General features: G+C 47.8%; 3 protein-coding genes across 5 annotated transcripts in view; 1 reads left to right on the top strand and 2 right to left on the bottom strand.

Annotated features, from left to right (window-relative positions):
* The window catches only part of LOC121587766 (histone-lysine N-methyltransferase trithorax), a 120,760-nt gene extending 108,540 nt beyond the window's left edge, over positions 1-12,220 (bottom strand). For both annotated transcript variants that reach the window (XM_041904869.1, XM_041904870.1), the window contains exon 1: positions 9,975-12,220. In XM_041904869.1, coding sequence (XP_041760803.1) covers positions 9,975-10,475 — 501 coding nt within the window. In that variant the 5' untranslated portion in view covers positions 10,476-12,220. The remainder of the gene's footprint in view (positions 1-9,974) is intronic.
* A 586-nt stretch (positions 12,221-12,806) lies between these two features.
* LOC121590173 lies at positions 12,807-22,571 on the top strand. Of its 2 annotated transcripts, XM_041909608.1 has the most exons (3): positions 12,807-12,941; positions 13,074-13,695; positions 22,476-22,571. In XM_041909608.1, exon 2 carries the CDS (start codon positions 13,112-13,114, stop codon positions 13,691-13,693), a length of 582 nt encoding a protein of 193 aa, XP_041765542.1. In that variant the 5' UTR covers positions 12,807-12,941; positions 13,074-13,111; the 3' UTR covers positions 13,694-13,695; positions 22,476-22,571. The 2 variants fall into 2 exon arrangements, with proteins under 2 accessions (XP_041765542.1, XP_041765541.1); XM_041909607.1 differs by lacking the exon at positions 22,476-22,571 and having other exon boundaries at positions 13,074-13,836.
* Positions 13,895-15,246, bottom strand: LOC121590174 (histidine-rich glycoprotein). Its single transcript, XM_041909609.1, has 3 exons — positions 15,066-15,246; positions 14,711-14,944; positions 13,895-14,619 (listed from the first exon to the last, which is right to left on the bottom strand). Exons 1-3 carry the CDS (start codon positions 15,078-15,080, stop codon positions 14,416-14,418), a joined length of 453 nt encoding a protein of 150 aa, XP_041765543.1. The 5' UTR covers positions 15,081-15,246; the 3' UTR covers positions 13,895-14,415.
* Positions 22,572-23,514: the final 943 nt, after the last annotated feature.

Below are 23,514 nucleotides of genomic sequence, written 5' to 3'. Positions count from 1 at the left end.
TTTGTGTCTTTTGGCACAGTGACCATTAGATTGCTTCATCGTTGGAGTTTGAATGCTGTGTGTCACGGACATGTGTACGTTCTACATCATGTGTACACCAACCGGCGAAAAGTGTTGTTTACTACCTTTTCTTTCTTTTTTACAAAAATCTCATCAAACGATCGAAAATGGCATTTAAAAAAAAAACAAATCACCCAAACACAACACGCAACAACCGCCACATGCAAGTCGCTCTAAACCAAACATTCCGAACTCACCTACACTCCCCACATACATAAAAATATATCCCAAGGTTATCGAAAGATCACACCACACATAACGCCGCGCTCGGTACACTCAGTTTGATGGTGGCACGTTTTTATTGCGCATCCAAAAAAGATTCTTTCCACCACCCCCCCCCCTCCGCCTCTCCCTCACAATGGGGAGAACGACCAACCAGCCACCCCTTAGCAGTTGTTGTTTTCGACTCTTTTTTTTTGTTTTGGGAGATTGCACTCGCCTCTGGAAAAGTCTGATTTTTCAACACCCTCCCCCCATGCTGTTATCGCGCCACCACCTTCCCCCCCCCCCCTTAGGTTTCAGCAACAGTGTGTCAGCGATCTCCACACCAACACACACACACACACACGCAAATACGCGGTCACAGTGGCCCGATTGCGTAAATTAACTCTCCACTCAAAAAACATTGCGCTCTCTCTCTCTCTCTCTTTCTTTCTCACTCTCTTTTACTCTCCCGGAGTTGATGCGTGATAATCAGTGTCAGGGGACACGAAAACAAAGGCAACGACATCGACACAAAAAGGAAAAGCAGGAAAAACCACCACACGGCGACGTCAAACCGTGGAAAATATGTTCTCTCTCTCTCCCATATCTCCCACACCAACACACACACACATCTGCATCGGAATGATTGCTCACCGTTTTGTGTCGCATGGGAGTTTGTGTGGGCAAGGAAAATCTCGCGCTCATCGCGCCGAAAGGACAAAGGACGACACCACCACACCAGGCGTCAAACACGGCCCCGGTGGAGACGTCAAAAAGGGCAACATTCTAGGAGCGCAGCAGCTCATTTACCTTCGTGTCTGCAGAGTCTGGTGCGTCCGTGTGTGTGTGTGTGTGTGTTTTATGCTACGGAAAGATTAAACAACCAACAGCAATGTCGGAACAAGTGGGTGGTACGACGAGTTTCCGATATCGTCCACACGGCGGGCGCGCACACGGGATGGATGTGTATGGAGCCCGGGGAAACTGTTTGTGCGTCACATTGCGTCAATCGAGCAGTCTCTTCCTCATCTATTGCTGCTGCTCTATGTGTGTGTGTGTGTGTGTGCAAAACAGGGGGGGAAAACAGACTTTACGACGCCGTTTATTATTTTGAAGCCGTTATCGCGTTATCTGCTACGACCAACGATACAATGTCTCGTGCGCGTTCGGTGTGGCTTATTGGTGAGCCACCTAACACCACCACCACCACCGCCCATCAAACATACGCCACCCCCCCCCCTCCCCCACGCGGCGGGCGGTGGAAAGGTTGTTGAGTGTAAAGGTGCGGTGGTTGCCATGTTTAAAAAGCAATAAAAAAATCATTTATCTTCCACGACTGGCGACGTCTGTGGCGTTTTGCACGCCTTCCCGTGCATTTTTCGGATGAATTATGCTTTTGGCCTGTAAAAAGAGGGTTCAAACATACGCACACACACACAGAGACACACAAATAAGTGACCCTTTGTAGTATCATGTTGCGGGCATCTCTTCCCGAACCGAACCCCACTTTGCTTCCTGCTCTATCGCACTTTCCCATCGGGTAGGGGCGCCCGAATTTTAATATTCATCTAAGCTACTCGAGTGCTATCATTTATTTCTCCGTGTCCTGTTTTTTTTTATGGCGCCTGTCTTTTAATGCTCTCTCACACTCTCTCACCGTGACCAGAACAGAGCGACCGGAACGTCGTGTTGCTGTAGGAGCGTATCACACCAAAACAAAAAAAAAACCCAACACGTTCAAAATTAAGTGCAGAAAGGATAAGGACACTACAGCGACATTCCTGTGGTTTGCGTCCATTGCAGCACACAGACGACACACAAAACGCCGTCGTGCTGTCGCTGCAACGTGCAATTTGATGCCGCAGTTGGCCCCACCGCGACGACGACACACACAAGGTGGAAAAAAATGGATACTTTATTAAGGGCTGTAAGCATTACTGTACAGCGCTCCCCGCTTGCTGGAAACGAGATATTGAGTGAATGTAATTGAATACTCCTTAATACACACATATACCTTCCTTTTTGGGGGTTGGATGGGGCGGCCTTTTCGTCCTTCGGTCGGGTGAAAGGGTTAGCAACTTTTATTCAATCACCAGAGTTTTATCGTCAGAGCTTTACGACATTGGTCCAACACACGAAGGACAAAAGCTGCCATGTGAGGGTTTATCTTTGGCCATTATTACTCTCTTCCATTCTTTACGTGTGTGTGTCTGTCTCTCTTTATGCAGATCGGCAGGATTACAATGAATATATTTCTTATTTTCACCTACTCCTATGCATATGCTCCTATCCTATGCTCCTATGCTACACTGTTGGGTGTGTGAATACAGTGTGAGCTGCTATGAATATGCTTACAGTTTCTCATTAAGCTCTTCAACGGGCCGGATGATGATGGGAGGATGGCGATAAGGGAGCTAATCAACATGATACGATCGTGGCACAGCACAGATAACTAACGCTCATGGTCGATGCAGTAAAAAGTGATGACCCGAAAGAAAGGAGGACAAACCGTTTAGGATACGGGTGATTGGCCAGGTTGTATAGCGTGTCCTTTGCGTCCTTAATAAGAATGAACGGCCAAAGTTAGGCAGTGATTGGCCGTAAGCTGAGCAAGTGATAATGAAAATTGGAACTCTGGGATTACATGTTTTAGCATAAAAGGTTGCAGTATAATGTTTTACATACGAAGCGATATGACATTGAACTTCCCAACGATAAGTACACGTTTCGGTCGTCCAGTTAAGCTCTTTCTATATATTACATTCAGTTAGTTTATCACTCATTGGGGCCTTTGACCATATAAGACAGCTTTTTTACATTGATTTTGACATGTTTGGCGGCTGAATTCATGTCAACATTCCATAAAAAAACTACACACAAAACTAGGATGCGATTTTTAGCCTATAATAATTCAAACTGAAGGCTAGAATAAGATTCGAGAATCTGCTCGAAAAAAATTCAAAGCAAGGTCGTGTTTTCATTATCCCAAGGTGCATTAAAGAGATCATATTGGGTGAATTTAGAATCAAAGCTTATGTGGACCAGGTACTCTCATAGCCTGTTTTTTTATAACCAAATTTTAACGTCACTTATTGACAGAATGGATGAAAACATTTGCTCAAACAGGCTTTCTGGTAACTTGACGAATACACAAAACACTCCTAAAATCTTCCTTGAGAAGCAGAAGCGATAAAAATTAATCTTCTAAATACATACACCTTGGGATAAGCCCAAATGTATATACATACGTATACATGTATATACGTATTGATAGCTGCTCGAAAACTGTTATACAATTCAAAACAGCAGATAGACTGAAATTTCAGTCTACGTTCTTAAAAGGGAAAAGGACCCATGTTTGGAGAAAAAAATGTAAAGAGTAAGTAGCAGGATGGCAGTTATTAACAACCATACTAGAGTTTCATACGAATAAGTGCCTAAAATTTGCAGTCCTCTTATCTTTTCACTCTATATAATTAGACAACAATGATAACGAATGAAAGCATATTTATAGGATCCAAAGTGTTAACAAGGCTAGTTTCATGGCGAAACTTCAATCAACAGCAAATGAATTCACCACCACCACCCCCGATGATGATGAAGCTTCCCCCGCTGCGCCAAACTAGGGGCGAAAATAATTCAAAATTCATTAATTTATTTCAACCTAGTTTTTCCCCATTTCCACCCGTCAAAACCAAGCGTTCGTGTCTAGGCAGCGAGGCAGTGACAATTTTTGTTTTTATTTTTGGCAAACCGCGTGCCTTTACGCTCTCTTTCTATCGCTCTCTGTCTCTGGCTCCGGTGGACGTTCGCGCTCTCTCTCTCTCTCTTACTCTGATGCGCGCGAGCGTTTGCTTTCGGGCAGACACAACGACGATGCCCTTTTTATCAGAAGAAACAACTATTAAACGGTGCAGGCGGGGCAGACAGCGGGGGTGGTGTATATACCCCGCACACACGGTGGTTGACACTGGAGCTATGTTTTTGTTGTGAAATAAAAAGCAGTAGCAACAGCAGCAGCAACAACAACAACACTAGCGCGCGGAGTTTGTGTGCAGTGCGCACACGCAGCAGCACACTTTTTGCTCTCTCGCTCTCTCCATCCTTTGCCCACACACACACACACACACGGAGCGGAGTCCAGTGGCTCTCTCGCTTCTGGCTGCAGGCGCAAGTGAAGTCAATTTGGGGGTCGATTTGCAACTGTATTACAATCGAACATACATACACACGCGCGGGAAAAGGAAGGCGCTCTCTTCTTGCACTTTCTTTTCGCGCCAGTCAGCAACCGAATAAAAGGGCAACCTCAAGAAAGCACCCCCTTCGGTCACCACAGTTAAAGGGTGATATTACACCAACACACATACACACACGCAGAAACATATTGCGCGTGACGGCCAGCAACAAACGCAACGCAAAAGAAGTGACTTTTACAGAAGCGAGAGCGCGTTTACATCGCCGCCCATCATCAGCCTCCTATCCCCATTTCTGTGTGCGTGTGTATGTGTGTGTGTGTGTATAAGTGCACACCGATGAAGGCAATGATGATGATATCATCCACCGTTGCCGCCGCCACCACACACTCGAGAGAAGTTTTGTGGATCCGCACTCTCTTTCTCTCTCTCTCTTGATGGCCCGGCGCGCTCATGAATGCACCACCCAACAGAAGTTGGTCGCGCTAGTCACCCTACCAAATCATCCCCTTTCTTGCAGGGGGAGGGAAAGGTACAAACACACACACACACACAAGCGCGCGCGCGTACATCTTCAACCTCAAACACCGCAAAACGCTCAATCTCTACACATGTTCGGTTGGTGGTGTTTGAGCACATTACATTCTCTCTTTTTCTTTCACGCGCGCTCTTTCTCTCTCTCCCTTGTGCCCTTGCAACAACGAAGGGGGACCGAGTTTTGTTAAAGAAAATTGATCCGACACGACACGAAAACGCGTTTTCAAGCTGCGCTGCAGAATACACGATGTAACACCCAACCCTCCCCTCCCTCCCACACGCGAAAGCCTGTCAAACGCACCTGGTCAATATACGGGGATGAGCATGTGTTTGTGTGTGCGTATAATATGCGATGGTTTCTGCGCGTGTTTGCGTACACATAGAGATACATGAATGAGCACACACTGTACGGGGGGGGGCATGCAAGAAAAGGAGAGCTGTTGGAAACCGTGGTGGGGGGGGGGGGGGTTGGTAGGGTGTGCGGCGGCCACCTTTGTGTGTTTTTGTTTGCGGGAAGAGCGAAATTTTCACCTCCGCCATCCAAAAATGCTCTCTTCTGCGTGTGGGAATTGATTTCGCCTTCGGGTCGGCAGATGACGGGTAGACGACCGCCGGGGAAGGAGGGGGGGGGGGGAGGCGGTGTCGATGAGACAAACATACACCATACGCACACGCAAGCGAACGCATATTTCATCTTTACTGCGGATAATTTATTTATTGACTAGCGTTTTATTCGCCTTAATTGAAACGGTTAATTTATAGACTGTTGGTGGTGCGTACTGCGGGTACATCCGTATCACCACCATCGCCCCAGTTATAATGTGAGAAATGATCATTTCGGGAGGGGTGGGGGGGGGGGTGGCGTGTGAATGAAACATAAACACAGCGCAACAAAAGGGAATGCCATTGATTATGCCATGGGGAGGTTTCTTTGTTGCCAGCTTACTAATTGTACATCGATACGATGTTTACAAGCGAAAGCGTCGCACTCTTTTCCCCAACAATTTCACCGGCTTCATTTGCATAAATGCGAGAACAATCATACAGACCCAAAGGCACGCAAAGGGTCACACAGTGTGTAGCACAAAGGGCAACAAAGAAAGAAAAAGAAAACCCCCGTTCCTCCAGAGCATCGATTAATAAATAGTCTCGCGTTTTTTTGCGTATCACCTCACCTTTCTTGTTGCATAAAATAACGCAAATCGGTCTCTTTACTCTGTGTGACAACCAACCAATACACACACCTGGGGGAACGACGAACCAGTTTACAAGGCAGAGAGAGAGAGAAAGAAAAAGCACGCACGAGAGAGAGAGAGAGCGCGCGAGTGGAACGAGCAGCGAAGATTGAAAACTTGCCCAAAGGGCATTAAAATAAACTCGTAGCGGCTTTTTCGGGGTTTTTGCGGCGAACGTTTGCGTTTTACACACCTGGACACACTGCCCCCCCCCTGCTCTCCTCTGCCGTGGTGTTCTGTCATTTCTGTCCTTTCGGCGCGCATCGTCCTTTCCCCCCCCCCTCCCTTCCGTCATCGGAATACACTCGGGAAAAGGGCACACTGATACAGACGCATACACACACAAAAAAGGGAGGTATAGGTGGCGCTTGCCGGCACTTTCGAAAAGACCAAAAGAGAGACACAGAGAGCGAGAGAGAGAGAGAGAGAGCGAGAGAGAAAGAGAGTTACAATATAGGAGCCTCTTTTCCTCGGGTGCACACACGGTCACGCCGAGATCGATCAACAGAGAGCCCAGCCAAAGCGGTGGTACTTAAATAATGGATTACATTTACATAGCAGCAACACAGCAGTGTCTGTCTGTGTGTCTGTGTGTGTGTGCGGGCCTTTGTGCACTTAAAGAAAGGCGCAAGAAAGTGGCACTTAATTCCGTCGTTCCGTCGACCCATGGGCGGGCGTTATGCAGGAAAGGCGGAGACCGGGAGCGTGCTTGTTAAAATTAGTTTTAATGACCATAGCATAGCGCCCATAGGGCGAGAGGAAGCTAGGCGGCTTTTCGAAGGGTCGATCGATTACCACAGGCACACAACACACGCTCTGAACCTCATCCCTTCTTGCGCTGGCGAAGCGACAAGGGTCGTCGAGGCGGCCTGTGGCTTTTTATCACACTTAACACCACGCAGACACACAGACATAGAACCACGGTCTTAGCGCAGGCGGCGTCCACAAATTATACAGTGCCAATAAACCGCCCCAACCGGGGGGTGGTGGTGGGTTGATTGAATTTCTCCGGCATCGATCGATTTACACGCGCTGGTGTTGTTTCGGTGTGTGGAAGAGATTTCCCTCTATATCTAGAACATCTTGCGTCACCCGGCTTCTTCTCTCTTGCCGAACGGCATTGCATTTTACAACCAGGCAAGGAAGGCTCTACATTTCAAGTGTGGCAGTGAGTGTGTTTCGGCTGTTTTAAACCCGCTCGCCGCTGTAACTTCTGCGGCAGAAGCTCCTCTCGCCCAATGTGTGACGCACGCGGATTGTGTATGTCGTGTCTAGGGGAATTCCCCTCTTTTTTATGCTTCTCAGCTGTTTCTCAGCCTGCCCTCGGGTGCATACAATGCCAGCACAGGGCCCGGAATTTGAACGTTTCTTTCCAAAGGGCCCCGCCGCTCCACCACACACGCACACACTTTACACATAATCGACCGAAAGTGCAGCATATGTGTGCGCGCGTGTGATGCATTTTCTCCCTCCGTTCCTTTCTTCTTCCTGCTTTTCTGTGTGTGTGTGTATGCGTCTCTCCCATCTACACGCACACATAAGAGACAAGGCAGAAACGCAAAATCAACGGGCACGATTAGTGTTTCCATTTCCCTTCTTTTTTTTTTCTTGAGCAGCGATCGGCGGTTCGGCGTCCGTCCCTCTCCTTACCCTCCCGGCTTCACCCGGCCCTGTGGGACCGGTTCTGCATCGCTGGAAGGTGTCAGCAGGGTGGTTGTTCCAGCTAGACCGGAAAAAGCTAGAAGAAAACGGTTCGGCTGACGCTGAGCAACAAAACCGGAGCACGTACGCAGTTTTTGGCCAGGCAACAGAACCAGAACCGGGGTGAGAGTCCAAAAAAAAAAGCCTCCGTTTACAACAACAAGCCCCCTTATTACGAAGACAGCATGTGGGTTGTGTGCCTTGGTGGTTCGGACAGAAAATGCGTCGGCTCCCCGCCGGGGCAGCGGCGGCGGCTGCTGCAGTGGTATCAAGCAGCGCGCAGGGACAGCAAGAGAGTGAGTGACCGAGGCACACCCACAGAAAGGGAAGGAGGGCAGCAATGGTGAGAAGAAGAAGAAGAAGGAGGCAAAACGCAAGAGAAAGATCACACCAATGCACACCATTTTCCGGCCCAAAAGGGCAAAAGGTAACGACAGCGGTAATTGTTGCGCCTGACCTTTCTTTCTTTCTTTCTTTTTTTTTTGGTTCCACACAGCATGGAGGCGACGATAATTGCTTGTTTTTTGGGAGAGTTTTTTTTGGTATCTAACGAGCAACACAAGATCACATTTTTGCTGACGCAATGGTGACGGAGGGGGAAAACAGAAACGATCAGGGACGGGTTTTAGAGGTTGAGTCGCAAAAAAACAAAACGAACTCAAAAACTCGGAAGCGCGCCTTTTCTCAAAAAAGCTCAAAAGCCGCGCTGAGACACATGTTATTAAGTGCCGTGCTATTATCCTTCCAACGCTTCTTCACGTTGCTTCAGCTCGCTAATGATTCGCCACAACACACCACCGCAGCCTGAGCCTATTTTGCCCTCCCTGCTGCGAGATGGATCATTTCCGCTTACCGGCGGGCGCCGGAATCGCCGGCCGCCGGAAGGAAGCGGCGGCGGCGGCACCGACCGGAAAGAACGTTCAAAATCGATCGCTGTTGTGAGTAGCAACACAGCCAGCTGGAGATGCCCCGCTGGATGCTGGATGGTCGATCGCGACCTGCACAGATTATACCAATCCCGACTGATTGCCTCTTCCTGTAGCCATCAGCAACCAGAGCCCACCAGAGCCCACCATCGCCACTACCGCCGGCCAAACAAAGGTACGAAGCAAATGCGTACGAGAACGAGGGATAATTTGGGGCGGTAGTTTCTGTTTTGTAATGAGCTCAAATGAATATTTGATTACAGCAAACTCGATTTAATGCCGCGCGCAAGCGTCTAGAGTTAATAATCACCCCGTCATTTTTGGGTGCTTCTGTTGCTGCGCGCGGCGCCTTCTTTACCCTGTCTGCAGTGAGGGAAGAAAACAAGAAAAAAAAGGCGGGTGGTTGGTGGTTGGTTATTACATTACGCACAGCAGCGCAGCATCCAAACCATCGGCAGCTTCTGTGTGTGCGCGATGTACAACACGGTCGGGGTACGGTACGCTCACCTTTGACGCCGTGGAGGGTGTATCATTGAGTGTAAAAGGTAATAATGAATTAATCAAGGTGCAGGAGAATAGCCTTTCATTCAAGGTTTTCAAACTCTCTGTTTAGCAACGTTTTCAATTGTTCTGTTTGCACGCTTTGTGTGAAGCGGAACGATGCATTCGATATTATCGCGTAGTTTTTCGGAACGTTTGCGGCAATTAATCATACATTTAAGGTATGTTTTTAACATGCCTGATTGCTTTGCCATCGATGGGAAAATCATTGCGTAGGAAAACTCTTCCGATAGGATCGAGCTTTGTTTTTAATGGAACGGTGTTGCTCTATTTGAGATGTGAAGAAGTAGGCATTGCACGATATTTCATACTTCCGAGGTACGCTACGTTGAGACGTTTGTTCTAGGATAGGGCCAGCTAATTGATAGCCTTTTTCTTCGCAGCATAATGCAACATGCAACACGTGTTGAAGGGCTTATCAGCAGATCATTCGATTGGTCAAAAAAAGTATAACATAATAACATAAATGAACATATCCTTGTAGCGTCTTTAAGGTAAAAACATGTTTCTAAAACGACAAGCAAAGAAATAAATAAATAAAGCATTGCAAAACTTACCTTTGATGCTGCTGCTGCTCCAGCCGTATGTTTGTCGGTGCCGTTCCTTCGTCCGCTTCCATTCTCCGCGGTCGCCGAGGACTGGCCGGACCCTGCTGTCACTGTACCACTGCTGCCCCCGTTGCTCGTCACTGTGCCTCCTTTCGATGCCTTCGGGCCGGCACCGGACACGGACGAATGTTGTTGCTGCTCTTTGCGCTGTCCGAACGCGGAATGCTTCTCGCTGCCGCTGCCGCTGCTGCTGCTGCTGGACCGCATCGAAACCGTTGCTGCGGACGACCCGGACGAAGCAGGCGACGACGTGCGGTGCGTGTTGCTGCTGGCAGCCAGGACTGACCCCGTTGCACTCCCAACTCCCGACTGGACCTGCTGCTGCTGCTGCTGGCCGTGGTTCTCCTGATTGTCCTCATCGCTCAACGTGAGCCCGGCCGGCGACAGGACCGAGACGCGCTTCTTGTTCACCAAACGCGACGGTTTGCCGGGAAACTTGGACTTGCCCATGGTAGTCGAGCTGGTCGGCTGCGGGCTGGAGGACGGCTGCGGCTGCGTTCGGGCGCCAACTTGCTGCACATTCCTGTCCGCTGCCACCACCGCCGGGGGCGGACCGTGGGGATGCCGTGCTGCCGCAATGTGGTGCGCTTGGTGGGACGGCTGTTGTTGCACAATTATTGCGACCGTTCCTTTCGATTACTGCTCTTTCAACAACAGCGCCGGACGCCTCACTTTTTCACCAGCAGCACAACAACACGGTGCATTTGTTGGAAAATCTCAGCACAGGCGGCAACACAGTGGGCGCACACAACACAACACACAACACACACACAATGATAAATTACACGCACACTTTTACACTCCCGCGGAATTGCTGATCAACTGTGCGATCGACGGACACACACGGGCACGGGCAAAGATGACACGGTTTTATTTTTAATACCGACAGCAACATTTAGCGCAATGGCACATGCTGACGACAACGATTAGACTGCTCTCGCTCTCTCTTTCCCACTCTCTCTCTCTCTATCGGCCTCTTGAGAGCACGTACACAAACACGCATACACACTCGCGCACTTCAAATATCACACCTCTTTCGCTTGATGCACGCACACAAACGCACGCCCAATCTCTCTCTCACACATACACACACATAAAAACGCACACCGCTGTGAGAACGGGGGGGACGACGGTTTCCAATTTTTGCGCTCACTTTTTTTATTGTTGAAACATTTTATTCATTATTTGCATGTGTACACTCCTTATCTAGCAGCGGATTGTGTGCGAGAGGCCCGAAACGAAATGACAATAGCGTAAGAACCGCTTGCTGGCGCTGCCAGAGGTTGCGCTGCCTTTGTGTACACTTTTACGAAAATTTCCTCCACGCTACTGCTGCTGCTGCTGCTCTGGCGCAGCTGCTTATTCGCGCGCTCCCTCTCGCTCGCTCAAGCGCGTACTGTCGCGCACTCTTTTCAGCGCGTTTGCTTCTTCCTTCAAAACTACAGCAGCTTCTGGCGAAGGAACCATATGCGTACTCACTGCTTCTTACTTCAAGCATATGCGCACACATTCACGCACACACCTAGGACGCACACGCACACACACACACACAAACGCACGCGGGTGCGCTTTCCTTTCCATGCACACCGCACTACTGGGATTACAACACTGGGGAATGCAGCAGCTTCCTCTGCTAATCTGCTCAGCTGCTGCTGCTGCTGCTGCTGCTGATTTCCATCCGCTGAATGTTGTTTTTCTTCCTTTTTTCGCTTTTGACAGCTTCACTCTGTCACTACTTTACTGCTGCTTTTGTTTTATTTTTGCTTCTTCTCCCGCTCTAGCGCACACAAAAACCTTTTTTGCTCTTCTTTGCCACGCTTTCTTTCTCCTACAGTGGCAGAAAGCTCCACTAGAACAATAGATTGGACACGCACACAGAAGTATATTTTGCCGTGAAACGACCCTCGCCGAGCGACAGCAATTAATACGTGGGTGTTTGCTGCTCCTAATCACACAACGCAATCAAAACCTGCATTCACACAGGCATCACATGCACATACACACACACACACGCACACAGATTACGTGAAGGTTACTACTGCCTCTATTTTGCTCTCACTCTCTGGGTGGAAACGTGCTGGGTTCTGAAAACGGCAGACCGCTGCTCCGGCCGCTGCGTATCCGCTTGTTGTTGTGTTGTGACTGCCGTGAGCATATTACATACAGTATGCTCAATGCTGCGTGCCAGGCCGTTTCACGCGCAAAAATGCCGAGCTCACGCACACCGCTGTGCAAAGCCTTGAGGATTGCACCAACACTACCACACACGCAAAGCGGCCAGGCTGGTACATAAGTTTGGTTTCGGGAAACCATTATGCGATGCAGTGCAATGACACCGCAAGAAGGCGATTCATTAGCTGAGCATTGGTCTGAGGTTTCAGCACTTTTTCTGTTTTTGAACGTTTTGAGCATTTTTTGTCATTTAAATCGTTGCATTCAAATGATATTGCATGAAAATATTCAATTTTTTCCGAATTGAATCTGCCAGTTATTTCGCCGTTGACCAACCTGAGTTTCATTCAAGTTGCACGCGAAACTTCTATTGTGACAGTAAATTGGGTTTATTGTAGCAGCTTCAGCTCTTCCCACTGCGTGTGGAAATGTGAAGTGGAAAATATGAAAAGAAAAAAAACAATGAGAGTAGCATGATTTATTCAACAAGGAACGTAAATTAATCTCCTTCTGGTCTGGAAGCTGAATACAACACATTTTATCAAATAACAATATTTTCTATCGGCCATCTTTCGACAGTTGGCATGCGACGATGCAACCTGAACTACATGCTCCTTCGCACTGTTGACAGCACCAGAAAAATATTTGTTTACATTCGGAACGGAGCAAAGTTTTCGATAAAAGTTATAGAAATTAACCAACTTCACTCACAATTCTGTGATTTCTGTGATAAAACACTCTACAGTAAGTTGCAGATATTCATCTCATCAATCAATTTCGGCCGTCCGGCTGCAGCTTATCAAGCTTGTGCCAATTCCCCGATGACCTCATCGATCGATTTCTAACGGTACCACCTAATTTTCCACCTGTTTCCAGAGATTTCCCATCCTCCGTCATCCATTCCCAACCCCAACATGGATGCACTGAACGTGATCGAGAAGCGCATTGATAATCTAAACCAGCTGCTTGGCCCGCTGCCAACCGATGAGAGCCAGGCGGAAAACCTAACCGATGCCATCCTGTCCGCGTCGTCCTTTCTGCCGTCGGCCAGCACCGGCCACCTGGCGGATGGTGCTGCCCGTGGCGCCATTCTGGAATCGTTCAAGCGGAAGGACGAGCTGGAAGCGTACCTAGATCCGGCCTACCTGGAGGAAAAGCAGGACATCAAGGCGAAGGAGATGTACATCAACACGATAGCGAACGATCTGGCCGGGACGTTCGAGACGCTGCAGAAGATCAAATCGCTCGAACCAACGCTCGGCGCGGAGTACTTCCGCAATGTGCCGGACGTTAGCGAGCAGCTCAGTGCGATGACGAAGACGGCCGGCGAGCAGAAGCTGGCGAACGAGCTGCTCGAGGAAAGCCTGGTGATTGCGATGCAGCGCTACAGCGAGATCCAGAGTGGGATTAAGGATTCGCTCAAAGCCATGACCGACCGGTTGGACCAGCTGGAGGAGCGCCTGGTGCAGAAGAAGAAGCAAGACAAGGACATCTAAAGGTAAACTATGTAAGGATAAATTTGGGGAATGGGACGAATAGAGGTTGTAAACTGTGCTTAATTGTGGCAGAGAGAAAGAGAGAGATAAGGATTGATGGATGGCCACACTAATAAATATTGCTAATTCGCTTAATATGTTAACTAATCGAAAGCGTTCATTTTAATTGTGATATCATTTGTAATGGGAAGTAATTCCGCACTCAACAGTATATTTTTCATGGTTTTATTGATGATCATTTAATAGTTCATTCAGTCGTAGCGTGTTTGCCTGTGTAGAATTTGTCATTCGTCAGTCTTTTCGACTTTTTTACAACGTTTTTTTTTTCTGTGCCATATGTGAACAGCTTCTCGCGAGTCATATTGAGGGTTAACAACAAGTAACATTTAACCCTTAACAGCTTGCACTGAGAAGAGAAAACACGTTCTCTCACACAAAGGCTGAGTGAGGCTTCATGAATCTAAATTACTGTCCACGTTATCTAACAACTGCAAATGTCTCTTCCTCGAGTGGAATAATAATACTTTGTCATGGTTCGAATGATTGGAATTTGTTTGTATGTGGCTATTAAAAACACGACTGGAGCGAAATGGATTAATACTTATGGATCCTTAGCCATCTTGCGGGGTGTGGATGAGGCGGGTGAGATTAAACATTAAATGACTATATCACATTTTGCACACGCGATGCGTAATGACCGCGCGCTGTCCCCGTCCTGCACCTTACTCCTCCTGCTCATCCAGCTCGTGGCCGAACTGGTGCTGCTCGAACTCGTGGCCACCGTAACCATGCTCCTGGCCGATATGCTCCGAACCGGCATGGCCCAGATCGTATCCGTGTCCGCCGTGCAGCTTGCTCTCGAACTCGCTGTGGTTTTCCAGCGTCAGCCCGTGGCCATGATGCTGCTCAGTCTCGGGATGGACGATCTGGAGGAGGAGCGTAGCATATGTAGATTAATATATTGGAGCCCTCTTGACTACCGCGGCTTCTTCCCCCAATAACCCAAACGCCACCCACCTTCAGGTTGTGCTTGAGGCCCGAAATTTCAACCGGATGCTTCAGGAACTGCTGATCCTCCTTCTTCACGTACACCGGCACGGCGTGGAAGTGGTGGAACTTGAAGCTCTGGTGCGACGTCGCATGCTTATGCTCGATGTTGTGATGATGCTCCGTCTCGGACACATCGTCATCATGATCGTGATGATGGATCAGACCGGCATAGCACACGCCCACAAACAGCGTCACGAAGATCTGCGAAAGGGGGTAGATCACATCATGTTAGATTTTCGGGCGAATTTCAACTTCCTCGACACGAGCACGAGAACGTTCAACACTGGGAAAACTGTCAACCACAACACTTCTCGCTACTCACAATAGACTTGAACATTTTCGTTGCGAACGGTTGCTTCCTGCTAAACGGGCACACTATCCGGAAACGGAAACTTGCACAGGCAAACACGAGCAGCTTTTCGAACGGGTAACACCACAACGGGATCACAACACACGAGATATAGTACACGACTGCACGCGGACGGGTTGCGATGGTTTGTGATGTCTTCGGTGGCTACCGTCGGCGGGCTTTATAGTGGTGTGCCCCTCCTAACGAACTAACGAATCGGTTCGGCCGTGCACGCGGTACTACAGTGTTTGCCCATGGTAGGTGGTGGTGGTGGTGGTGGTGGTGGGAGTGGTGGAATAGGTGGAAAAGTGCACCAAACGGGCCCAGCGAAAGCGAAAGTGAATGCGTTGGAAATGAGCTCGCGCTCTGGAAATGGTTTGCAAGGGTTAGTGGCAAGATGAGAGAAAGGGAGAGACGGACGATCCACTAGGTCCTAATGAAGATCTCACGTGATCTTAATGTCCTATCTGTTTTATTCTATTGTATGCTGAAAATGTTGAATCTTCTAAGACTAGAATGAGAATGAATTATTCAGATATCTGAAGTAGATCCTCATGGAGACTTCACGTGATCTTCCTATGTTCCTATCTTCCTATGATCCTATGTTGAAGATAACGAATCTTTAAAAATAAGATTTGCAACAAATTTATTTGATGAATCTGGTATGATCCTCACTAGATCATAAAAATATTTGTTAAATATATTGTTATAATGAACGTGGGACTGACTATCCTGCTATGGTAACAATAAGTCACTGAAAGCCAAGCTCACTTCATTAGTGGGTACTGGCAGGCCTTGACCGACAGCGGTTGTTGTGCCAAAGAAGAAGAAGAAGAATGAAAAAATACGTTAAATTAATGAAGAATGCGTAAAATCTCCAGTGTCACAACATCGTACTATATCTCCAAACAACCTCATTAACCAAGAATTACACCGTTTCGATTCACTCTATCCTTACCTTAGCGTTACCTAATGTGAGGAAAAAAGACCGACAAATGATCTCCCCTGCCCAGAAAGCGATCATTATGCTTACAGGAAAATCCTATCACATTACGTCGCAACAAAACAAAATCACTCTAATTGTCGTGGCGCAATGGACAGTGGGCAGGCAGCAGGCACTACATTCAAAGGTGTCCTGGTAATGAGATCTCCGGTTTGATGTGTCATTTTTACCTTCTCCAATTATGCTGCGCCACAGCGCCTCCCCTAAAGCTCGCGAACAAGTTGATCGCTTTTGCAGCGGGAGAAAACAAACAAATTATTAGCCCTATTTCAACATCCCTTTCCACGTGTGCGCGTGTGCGTGTGTGACACAATCTGGCGCCACCACAATGGTTCGGCTTTCGGGGATTTGCTTTCGTTTCAGCGAGCCACACAGCTGCGCTGACCGTTTTCGATACGCACCACGCAGCGCTTACGCAAAGGGCAGTAACGCAGCTCATCCATTTTGCTGGAACGGGGCCGATACCGGTACACTCGCATACTTTCGACCCCTATCGTAAAGGGAGACCCCCTAACCCTTTGGGAAGTTGTCCGTGTCGAGCAGTAAATTGATTTCTCATGATCAAGCTTACCCCCTTGGGCGGTTGCGCTGCTCGGCCTGATGCTTGCCGGCCAGCCAGTCCGTCGACGACGGAGCGAAGGTGATGTCCCGCATGGTCAAGCGAAACGAAGCGAAAAAGGGCCGGCGAAAGCCATTTCACTCTTGATCGCCGGTTTCCATCACTCGTTCCACGCTATCTAAGATGGCCATCTTTTACTACATCTGGCCACGACGCCTAGTCCATGGTCAACCGTGGAGATCATCCTTAACGAGAGATGGCGGGCCCCGACCAGGCCGGGTGTCATGTCGCGTCGGGTGGAAGCGGTGGATCTACTTTCTTCTGCCAAGTGCGACAGGTTTACCGTGGACTGGATCGGGCTGCCCCGACCGGCAAAGGGAATTCCCCGATCGCAGATGGTACAGAAAAACAACACAATCGGTGGTGATCGGTGCTTACTTCAAGGCACATGAGAATTCGTTTCGCTAGAATATGTCCAGTTAAAGGTAAAGATCATGTCTTCAAACTGCTGTGACCTCAGCTACAACGTAACATAGTTTCAGGCACAAAAAGATGAAACCAGCAAAAAACAAGTTATCGAAACAGGAAGCACGAGTTGCACCAAAACTCGTTCACTCAACAAGCTCTGTGGTGTGGAGCGTGGAGCGTCGAAGTGGTGGAAGTCAGCAAAAGGCGTATGTCATAAAGCCGACCGTGTCGAAGAAGGTGGAACGCAAATTGATATCATACCCCGGTCCCGGTGGACGATGTTCAGGGAAGTAGTTGGAAACCATTTCTACACCGCTCGTGATGGTTCCTGCTTGCGAAACGATCACGACTTGAATCTCGAACTCATCATCGTACCCTCCCCAATGGGAGAGCGCGCGCGTGTGTGTGTGTGTGTGTGTGTGTGGTCGTTTACACTTCTAATGGGGAGGCTGGCTCAAATTGATCGAAACGTGGTAATGCGTAATGACCGGAAGTTACGCCATGTGACGAGCGTTTATTAATCCTTCCAACGATCATTGAAGGAATTGCAGCCAAAGCAGAAGTACCATTATTTGTGTGAAAAGTACTTCTATTTTGGAAGCATTCGGTACTTTTTTTTGCAATTGTACTAGCTCTCCTATAATTGATGCACGAATAAGTGTGCAGAAATGTGCATGCAACCGTTCGCCGGCCTAACAATGCACCAACTCTCACCGTTCCGCAGCACTTGGGGCCGATCAGCTTGCAATCATAATCGATGTGCCAATTTGGAGCGATGGAAATAAGCGGGTCTGGCCGAAAGCGATCCAACAGAAGAAAAAAAAAAATGGAAAGAAAATGTATCTCCAACTAAACCCTAAAGAACGACGGGTGCGAAAGGGAAGGTTAAGAGATGATCGTGCGATCGTGATGTGCACTGGGCCTCGATATGATTGGGCGCCTGGGAGAAGCGACGAATGCGCACCTTTTTTCCCCCAATTTGCAATTTTCCCGATCCCTCCGACCGTTGCACAGGTACAGGTTTCGGCTAGACAATACACACCGCACTGCACTGCACAAAAGCATTCACGTAATGTGAGTTCAGCCGATCGTCGATATGCCATGTGCATATGTGTGTCTTTCTCCCTGAACGCTCGAATTAGCGATTCGCGGTGATCGCGTCTAATGGCGATGGAAAGATTTCAATGCACTCCAGCACCGTAATAAAAACCATAAACTGAAGGCGCTAAAACAGTAACAGTAAGCAGCGAGAAATGGGAGGCAAACTTCCCATACGTCACCAGGCAACAGGCGCAAGGGAAAGCAGGGAGCGGCGACCCTTTTGCGTAATCGTTGCGTTCGGCAGCGTGAAGAACGAAGTTGGGAGTTTCTATCTCTGGAGCTCGCGGGTCCCTATTATGTGTTTGCGTGTGTCAAGGGGGATGAAATATAAAAAAAGAGCTTCAAACTACTGTAAGCACCAGAGTCGGGACAGCTAAATTGACACAATAAAAGAGAGCTTTTAAAGATGAAATTGATAGCGGTGCGTTAGCGCTAGAGAGGCCTATGGAGATATGGTTCAGGTAAACTTGATCTATCCATTCAATTGATCTTTGCCAAGCACCTCACCAACCTGATCTGTTGATCTTCGTTTGCTTGCATACAACAACAACAAGACACCAGACACCAGTCCAGGGGTGTACAGATGTAACTATGCGCCTGCTGCTGGCCCCTGCCGGATCGGATCTTCTAACTCCATTAGCTGCGCTCTATTAAAGTGCATCGCGCAACATGCCCAGGGCTCGACACCAATCGTCATTTGCTGCAACCTGCCAGCCTCGGCGAAGCCTTTTGCCTATTCACAAAACGGTTCGGTTTTATAATTTTATGGTCATCGCATTGCATAAATGATGGTTTGCAGCTGGTGCGAGAGCATTACACGGCGCAGTAATCCACCCACCAAAACTGTGCCACCGAGCAGCAACAGGCCACCATAGACTTGGTTATGATGTTTTGCCGGGGATTATGCGAAGGGATTTAGGCACGATTTCACGGCTCAACGATCAACCTCAACAAGCCTTCAGTTTCCATTTTGTGGACCAGAGCGCGTTGAACTGGCTGGCTGGTTTGCTTTCTTTCCCTTTCCGCTGCTCGGAGAGGTTAGAAGTTGCTCTCTCAGGTGGGAATTAATTCATCGCTACTGCCCCCTGCTGCCACATGGAATAGACCGCAAGCTCCCCCTTTGCAAGCAATGTGCATCCAACTGCATCGTGCAGCGAGCGGCGAACGTGCGTTCCAGCGTTGTTCCGGCGTTGTTTTGGAACGGGCTCGGCAGACGAAAGTACCGGCACTGGGAGGGGGGCCGTGAGTGTGGTCATAAGGCGATTGAAATGCAGTTGATTTATTATGCACACCGCAGTTTAATTGTTCCCCGAGTTGTTTTGCATCTTTTGAACCTCCCCCCCCCCCCCCCCCCCCCCAGCGGGAAGAGTGGCTGTCCATGCAAGGGCAATGTTATAGTAGAGGGTGCTCGCGTGATACACGCACCCCAAGCCCGTTTTGCTGTACTCGATTAGCACTGGCACAAACAAAAGGAAGGGACAAACCATTTTTCCCCCATCCCATTTTCAAAAAGGCTACTTCTTTCGTGCCTTAGAAACAGTGTGTGGCGCTATCTTGATCGCTTAAGCTTTGTTGTGTTTAATTATAAGCATTGCTTGGTCATGTTTCGCTCTGTTCTGCTCCCCCTCTCCACATTGGGGTTATTTGTGCTACAATTTATGCTCGTGTACGCCACTTTCCATTTCATTTGAATAAAGTTTAATTTGTTTATAATTTCCCTCTGAATTGTTACATGCTTTTGCTAAATTTTGCTCATTAAATGCGTTCTTTTTTCCCTTCTCTTTTTCCACTGCTTTACACGCGTTTGTTGCTTTGTGTCTCATTTTACATTTCTTTTGTCTCTGTTTTTTTTATATTATCCCTTTCAAAAGTGGTTATCTTAATTACAAAAATATCAGATCACTTACTACCTTTAATCACCGCATTGTGTAACGGCTTACCAGTCCAATTAGAAGTGCGCCATTAAAACTCATCATGGAACAACAAACGAAACTCAACAACACAAACAAACAAACAATGTCATTTCACATGCACCAGTACCTAGACCACCCCCCCCCCCCTCCCACCCGCCTGAACGAACGGTAATTAATTAAAAGTAAAAACCTAACTAACCCACCGCATCAAAAGCGGCGCTACCACGGGGCATGATGTGCCGCGCATGCTTCCATACCAACATGTGCTCGCTAGTGGCGCGCGCACGTGGTGCCTCTTCGTTGCGGTTTTTGTAGACGCTGTATTTCTTTGCGGAAAACGCCATTTATCGATCCGATCCGAAGCGAAGCCAGCCCAGCAAGACAGCCGGAAGTCGGAAGCTTAACGTATCGTCTGTGTGCTTGTGTGTGTGTGTGTGTGTGGCTCAACTAGTTATGCACAGTGTGCGCACACAAGAGAAGAGACACCAAAAGGCAGCAGGACGGTTTTGGTTCCGTGCAGCTGGGAAGCGAAACGGTAATCGTGTTTTGTACGGTTGGAAAGCAAAGAAGAAAAAAAAGGTCAAAAATTGCATCTCCAACTGCAACTGCACTGCACACACACACACAAGGGGCGCGTGAAACGTGCGCAAACAACGCGCCTGCCGCGGGATAGGATTACGCAACGAAATGTCAAGTTCAATGAGCGTCCAAGCGTGACGCGTGGCCTCCTGGGTTTTCCTGCGGGCAGGACAACGGGTCGAAGTCTCGCCTCGCCACCTGAGAACGCGATCCCGCGCGCTGGATGCAAGTTTGTTGCGTGAATGCTGCCGCAGCCGTTCCGAGAGGAAAGTGGAAAGTGCGCAACAAGTGTGTGCGCTTACCCCGTAAATGGAAAGGGAGCACTGATGCAGGAAGCGCTGGCAAAAGCTGTGCAGAGTTGGGAAGATTAGTGTAGGAGGTCGGTGGCTAGGAGCAGGCACACTGACAGGATTGACACTGGATTGACATGGAAAAATGGGCACGCTGTCGGCAGGGCCGGCCTTATGGATAGGGCATCTCAACGAGCGGCGAAAGCGCGACCGAGCGCGCGTTGACATAATTTATGTTGGTCAGGTTGGAGCGGGAAACCGGGAAAGAAAGTGTCACGACGCTGTGGAAGTGTGTGCAATTTTCATTTTGGCACATCTATATGCCAGGCGGCAATTGCATATGGTGGATGTGTGATGCATTAAAATGGGAATTTCGAAGCGAGATTTAAATTTCAATTAAATCGAATCGAAGAAAACGGAAAAATAACGCAAAATCAAACGATAGTAAAAATCAAAAGCATATTCCTTTTCTTTTATGCACGCAGCATGAATGATATTTGACGTCGTTCATTTGGCTTACATAAACCTTGCTGTGATGTGTACAGACCGATCACTGCCTTTAGCACTTCCCGAGGGCATCAAAATTGGATCTCGTAAAGCCCCCAAAAAATAACAAACCCAAAATCCTCAACCGCACAAGCCTCCTCTAAATTAAGGCCAATCGGGCGAGGCTACAAACCGAGCGTTCGATGAAAGCAAACTAAACAAAACTGTGTCATTCAACCGTCCACCCTTATCCGCCACATCCGGTATGCATAATCTGCCAATTTTATGCTCCGGGGCATATGATCCAATTTTTTTTTGTTTTTGTGCGATCGGAAAACCCATCTAAGCCCTCGGGATGTATCACAAATCTTTTCTGGCATCACGGGTCGCTGTTGTTTGTTTCGGCGAGGCGATGTCTTTCATAATTTCTCGCGTCCCAATATGTCTGCGTCCCACCGAATGCACCCACCACGGACGCTGGCGATGGTTTTGCATTGCATAAGCGCACAGGAAACGCGTTTCTTAACCGGCGTTTAGCTTAGCGTCATTTCTCCACGGCTTTGCTGTCACCCCGCTTGGATGCAGTACGGGGGTTTTACTTTCATTTCTCATGTTTTCTGGTGCACTGTTTTTGCTATGCATTTCTCTTCTCGCTCGCTCGTTGCAATCCGCAATCCGCTTTGTGGCGCGGCGGGATGCATTTTAATATCATCAGACACAGAAGTCCACACTGGCGGACAGCGCGGTGCCCGGTGGGAAACGTGCTCGATTAAAGGACGAGTAGAGTGTGGGAAAGTTATGCGTTTTGATTAGAAATATTAAGATTCAGGTACGGTTGGTTTGCGGATGCGATATGACTCCTGACTTATATGAATAATTATAATGCTGTGGCACAAAACAGTCTAATCCATTAATGTGTATATGTTTATTCATAATTACCACGTTTATTATATTTATTTTATATTGTTTTAACCACCTTTCCAGGATGCAACCGAAAAACCATCGCGTAAAAACACTCATTGAGCACATTGGTTAGGGTATGCAACTGTAGTGGAAATGTTTTAATAAAAACGTACAAATTACACTCGTTACTATCATTAAAAAAGTGTTAAACACAGAATAATAAGAAAATAATATTTAATTGAGAAAATGAAAGAAACAAACTCATTTAGATGACATTCACTGATTGCGATCTAAACCATGCGAACATGCGACTTGCGTGCATGATGAACGAACTCGCAAGCTCGCGATGGTCAGAGCTTTTTTGATTTCGAATAAAGCTCCTGTTCGGCGGTTACTTTTGCAGTATCATTTAAAAAAACGTACCAAGTACAGTCGTTTTTTTATAAAATCAATTTGTTTTCTTTACAGTTTATAATAACTTTCATATTGCAAACAGATCTGCAAACATCTTTTCTTAATCTCTGATCGTTAATGGTCATTACCTGAGGAATGAGTCTTTGTTTCTCTTTCGAACATGTGATCAGGCCTGGCAAACCTGTTTGCTGTGTCAATGATTTAGTATTTGATATTTTTTTTATTTTGCATAAATGGATTTAAACAAATAACCAATCGCTTTAATACTTTGAAGCTCTCACATGATGTGCTGTCATAATTTCTTTAAAATTGCACAGGTTTTGAATCTCACTGATCTTTCTCGCCTCGTTGTATCCATCAAGTCCATGGTGCCCGTGTATGGATAATCCACAAGAAATCAGTACAACCATCCACATCCATCTACGGATGATTTGCTCTAGTTCATAAACCACCCAGCCTGCGGGCTTATCATAAATAATTAATGAATGCAAACGTCTCGTGATAAAAACTACAGCGGATTGATGCCCACCACACTCACACTACCTGCGATGCAGACGATTAACTTGTAATGTTCGCACGCGGTACAGTGTGTGCGCAAGAATGAGTGAGGGAGAGAGAGATAGTGAAATATATAACAACAACTCATCAACAAGCATGTTCCGGTAGTAAAACAAACACTCGGCTCAAAACCAACCAAAAGGAAAGG

This window comes from Anopheles merus, chromosome 2R (assembly GCF_017562075.2).
Source record: "Anopheles merus strain MAF chromosome 2R, AmerM5.1, whole genome shotgun sequence".
Taxonomy (NCBI): Eukaryota; Metazoa; Arthropoda; class Insecta; order Diptera; family Culicidae; genus Anopheles; species Anopheles merus.
This window is presented reverse-complemented; position numbering and strand designations above follow the sequence as displayed.

Bases quoted from the DNA above. Each gene is read 5' to 3' on its own strand.
- LOC121590173 (XM_041909608.1), top strand. From the start codon at position 13,112: ATGGATGCACTGAACGTGATCGAGAAGCGCATTGATAATCTAAACCAG.
- LOC121590174 (XM_041909609.1), bottom strand. The intron at 14,620-14,710 runs GTGGGTGGCGTT...CTCCTCCTCCAG, and splicing joins GCCTCAAGCACAACCTGAAG to ATCGTCCATCCCGAGACTGA.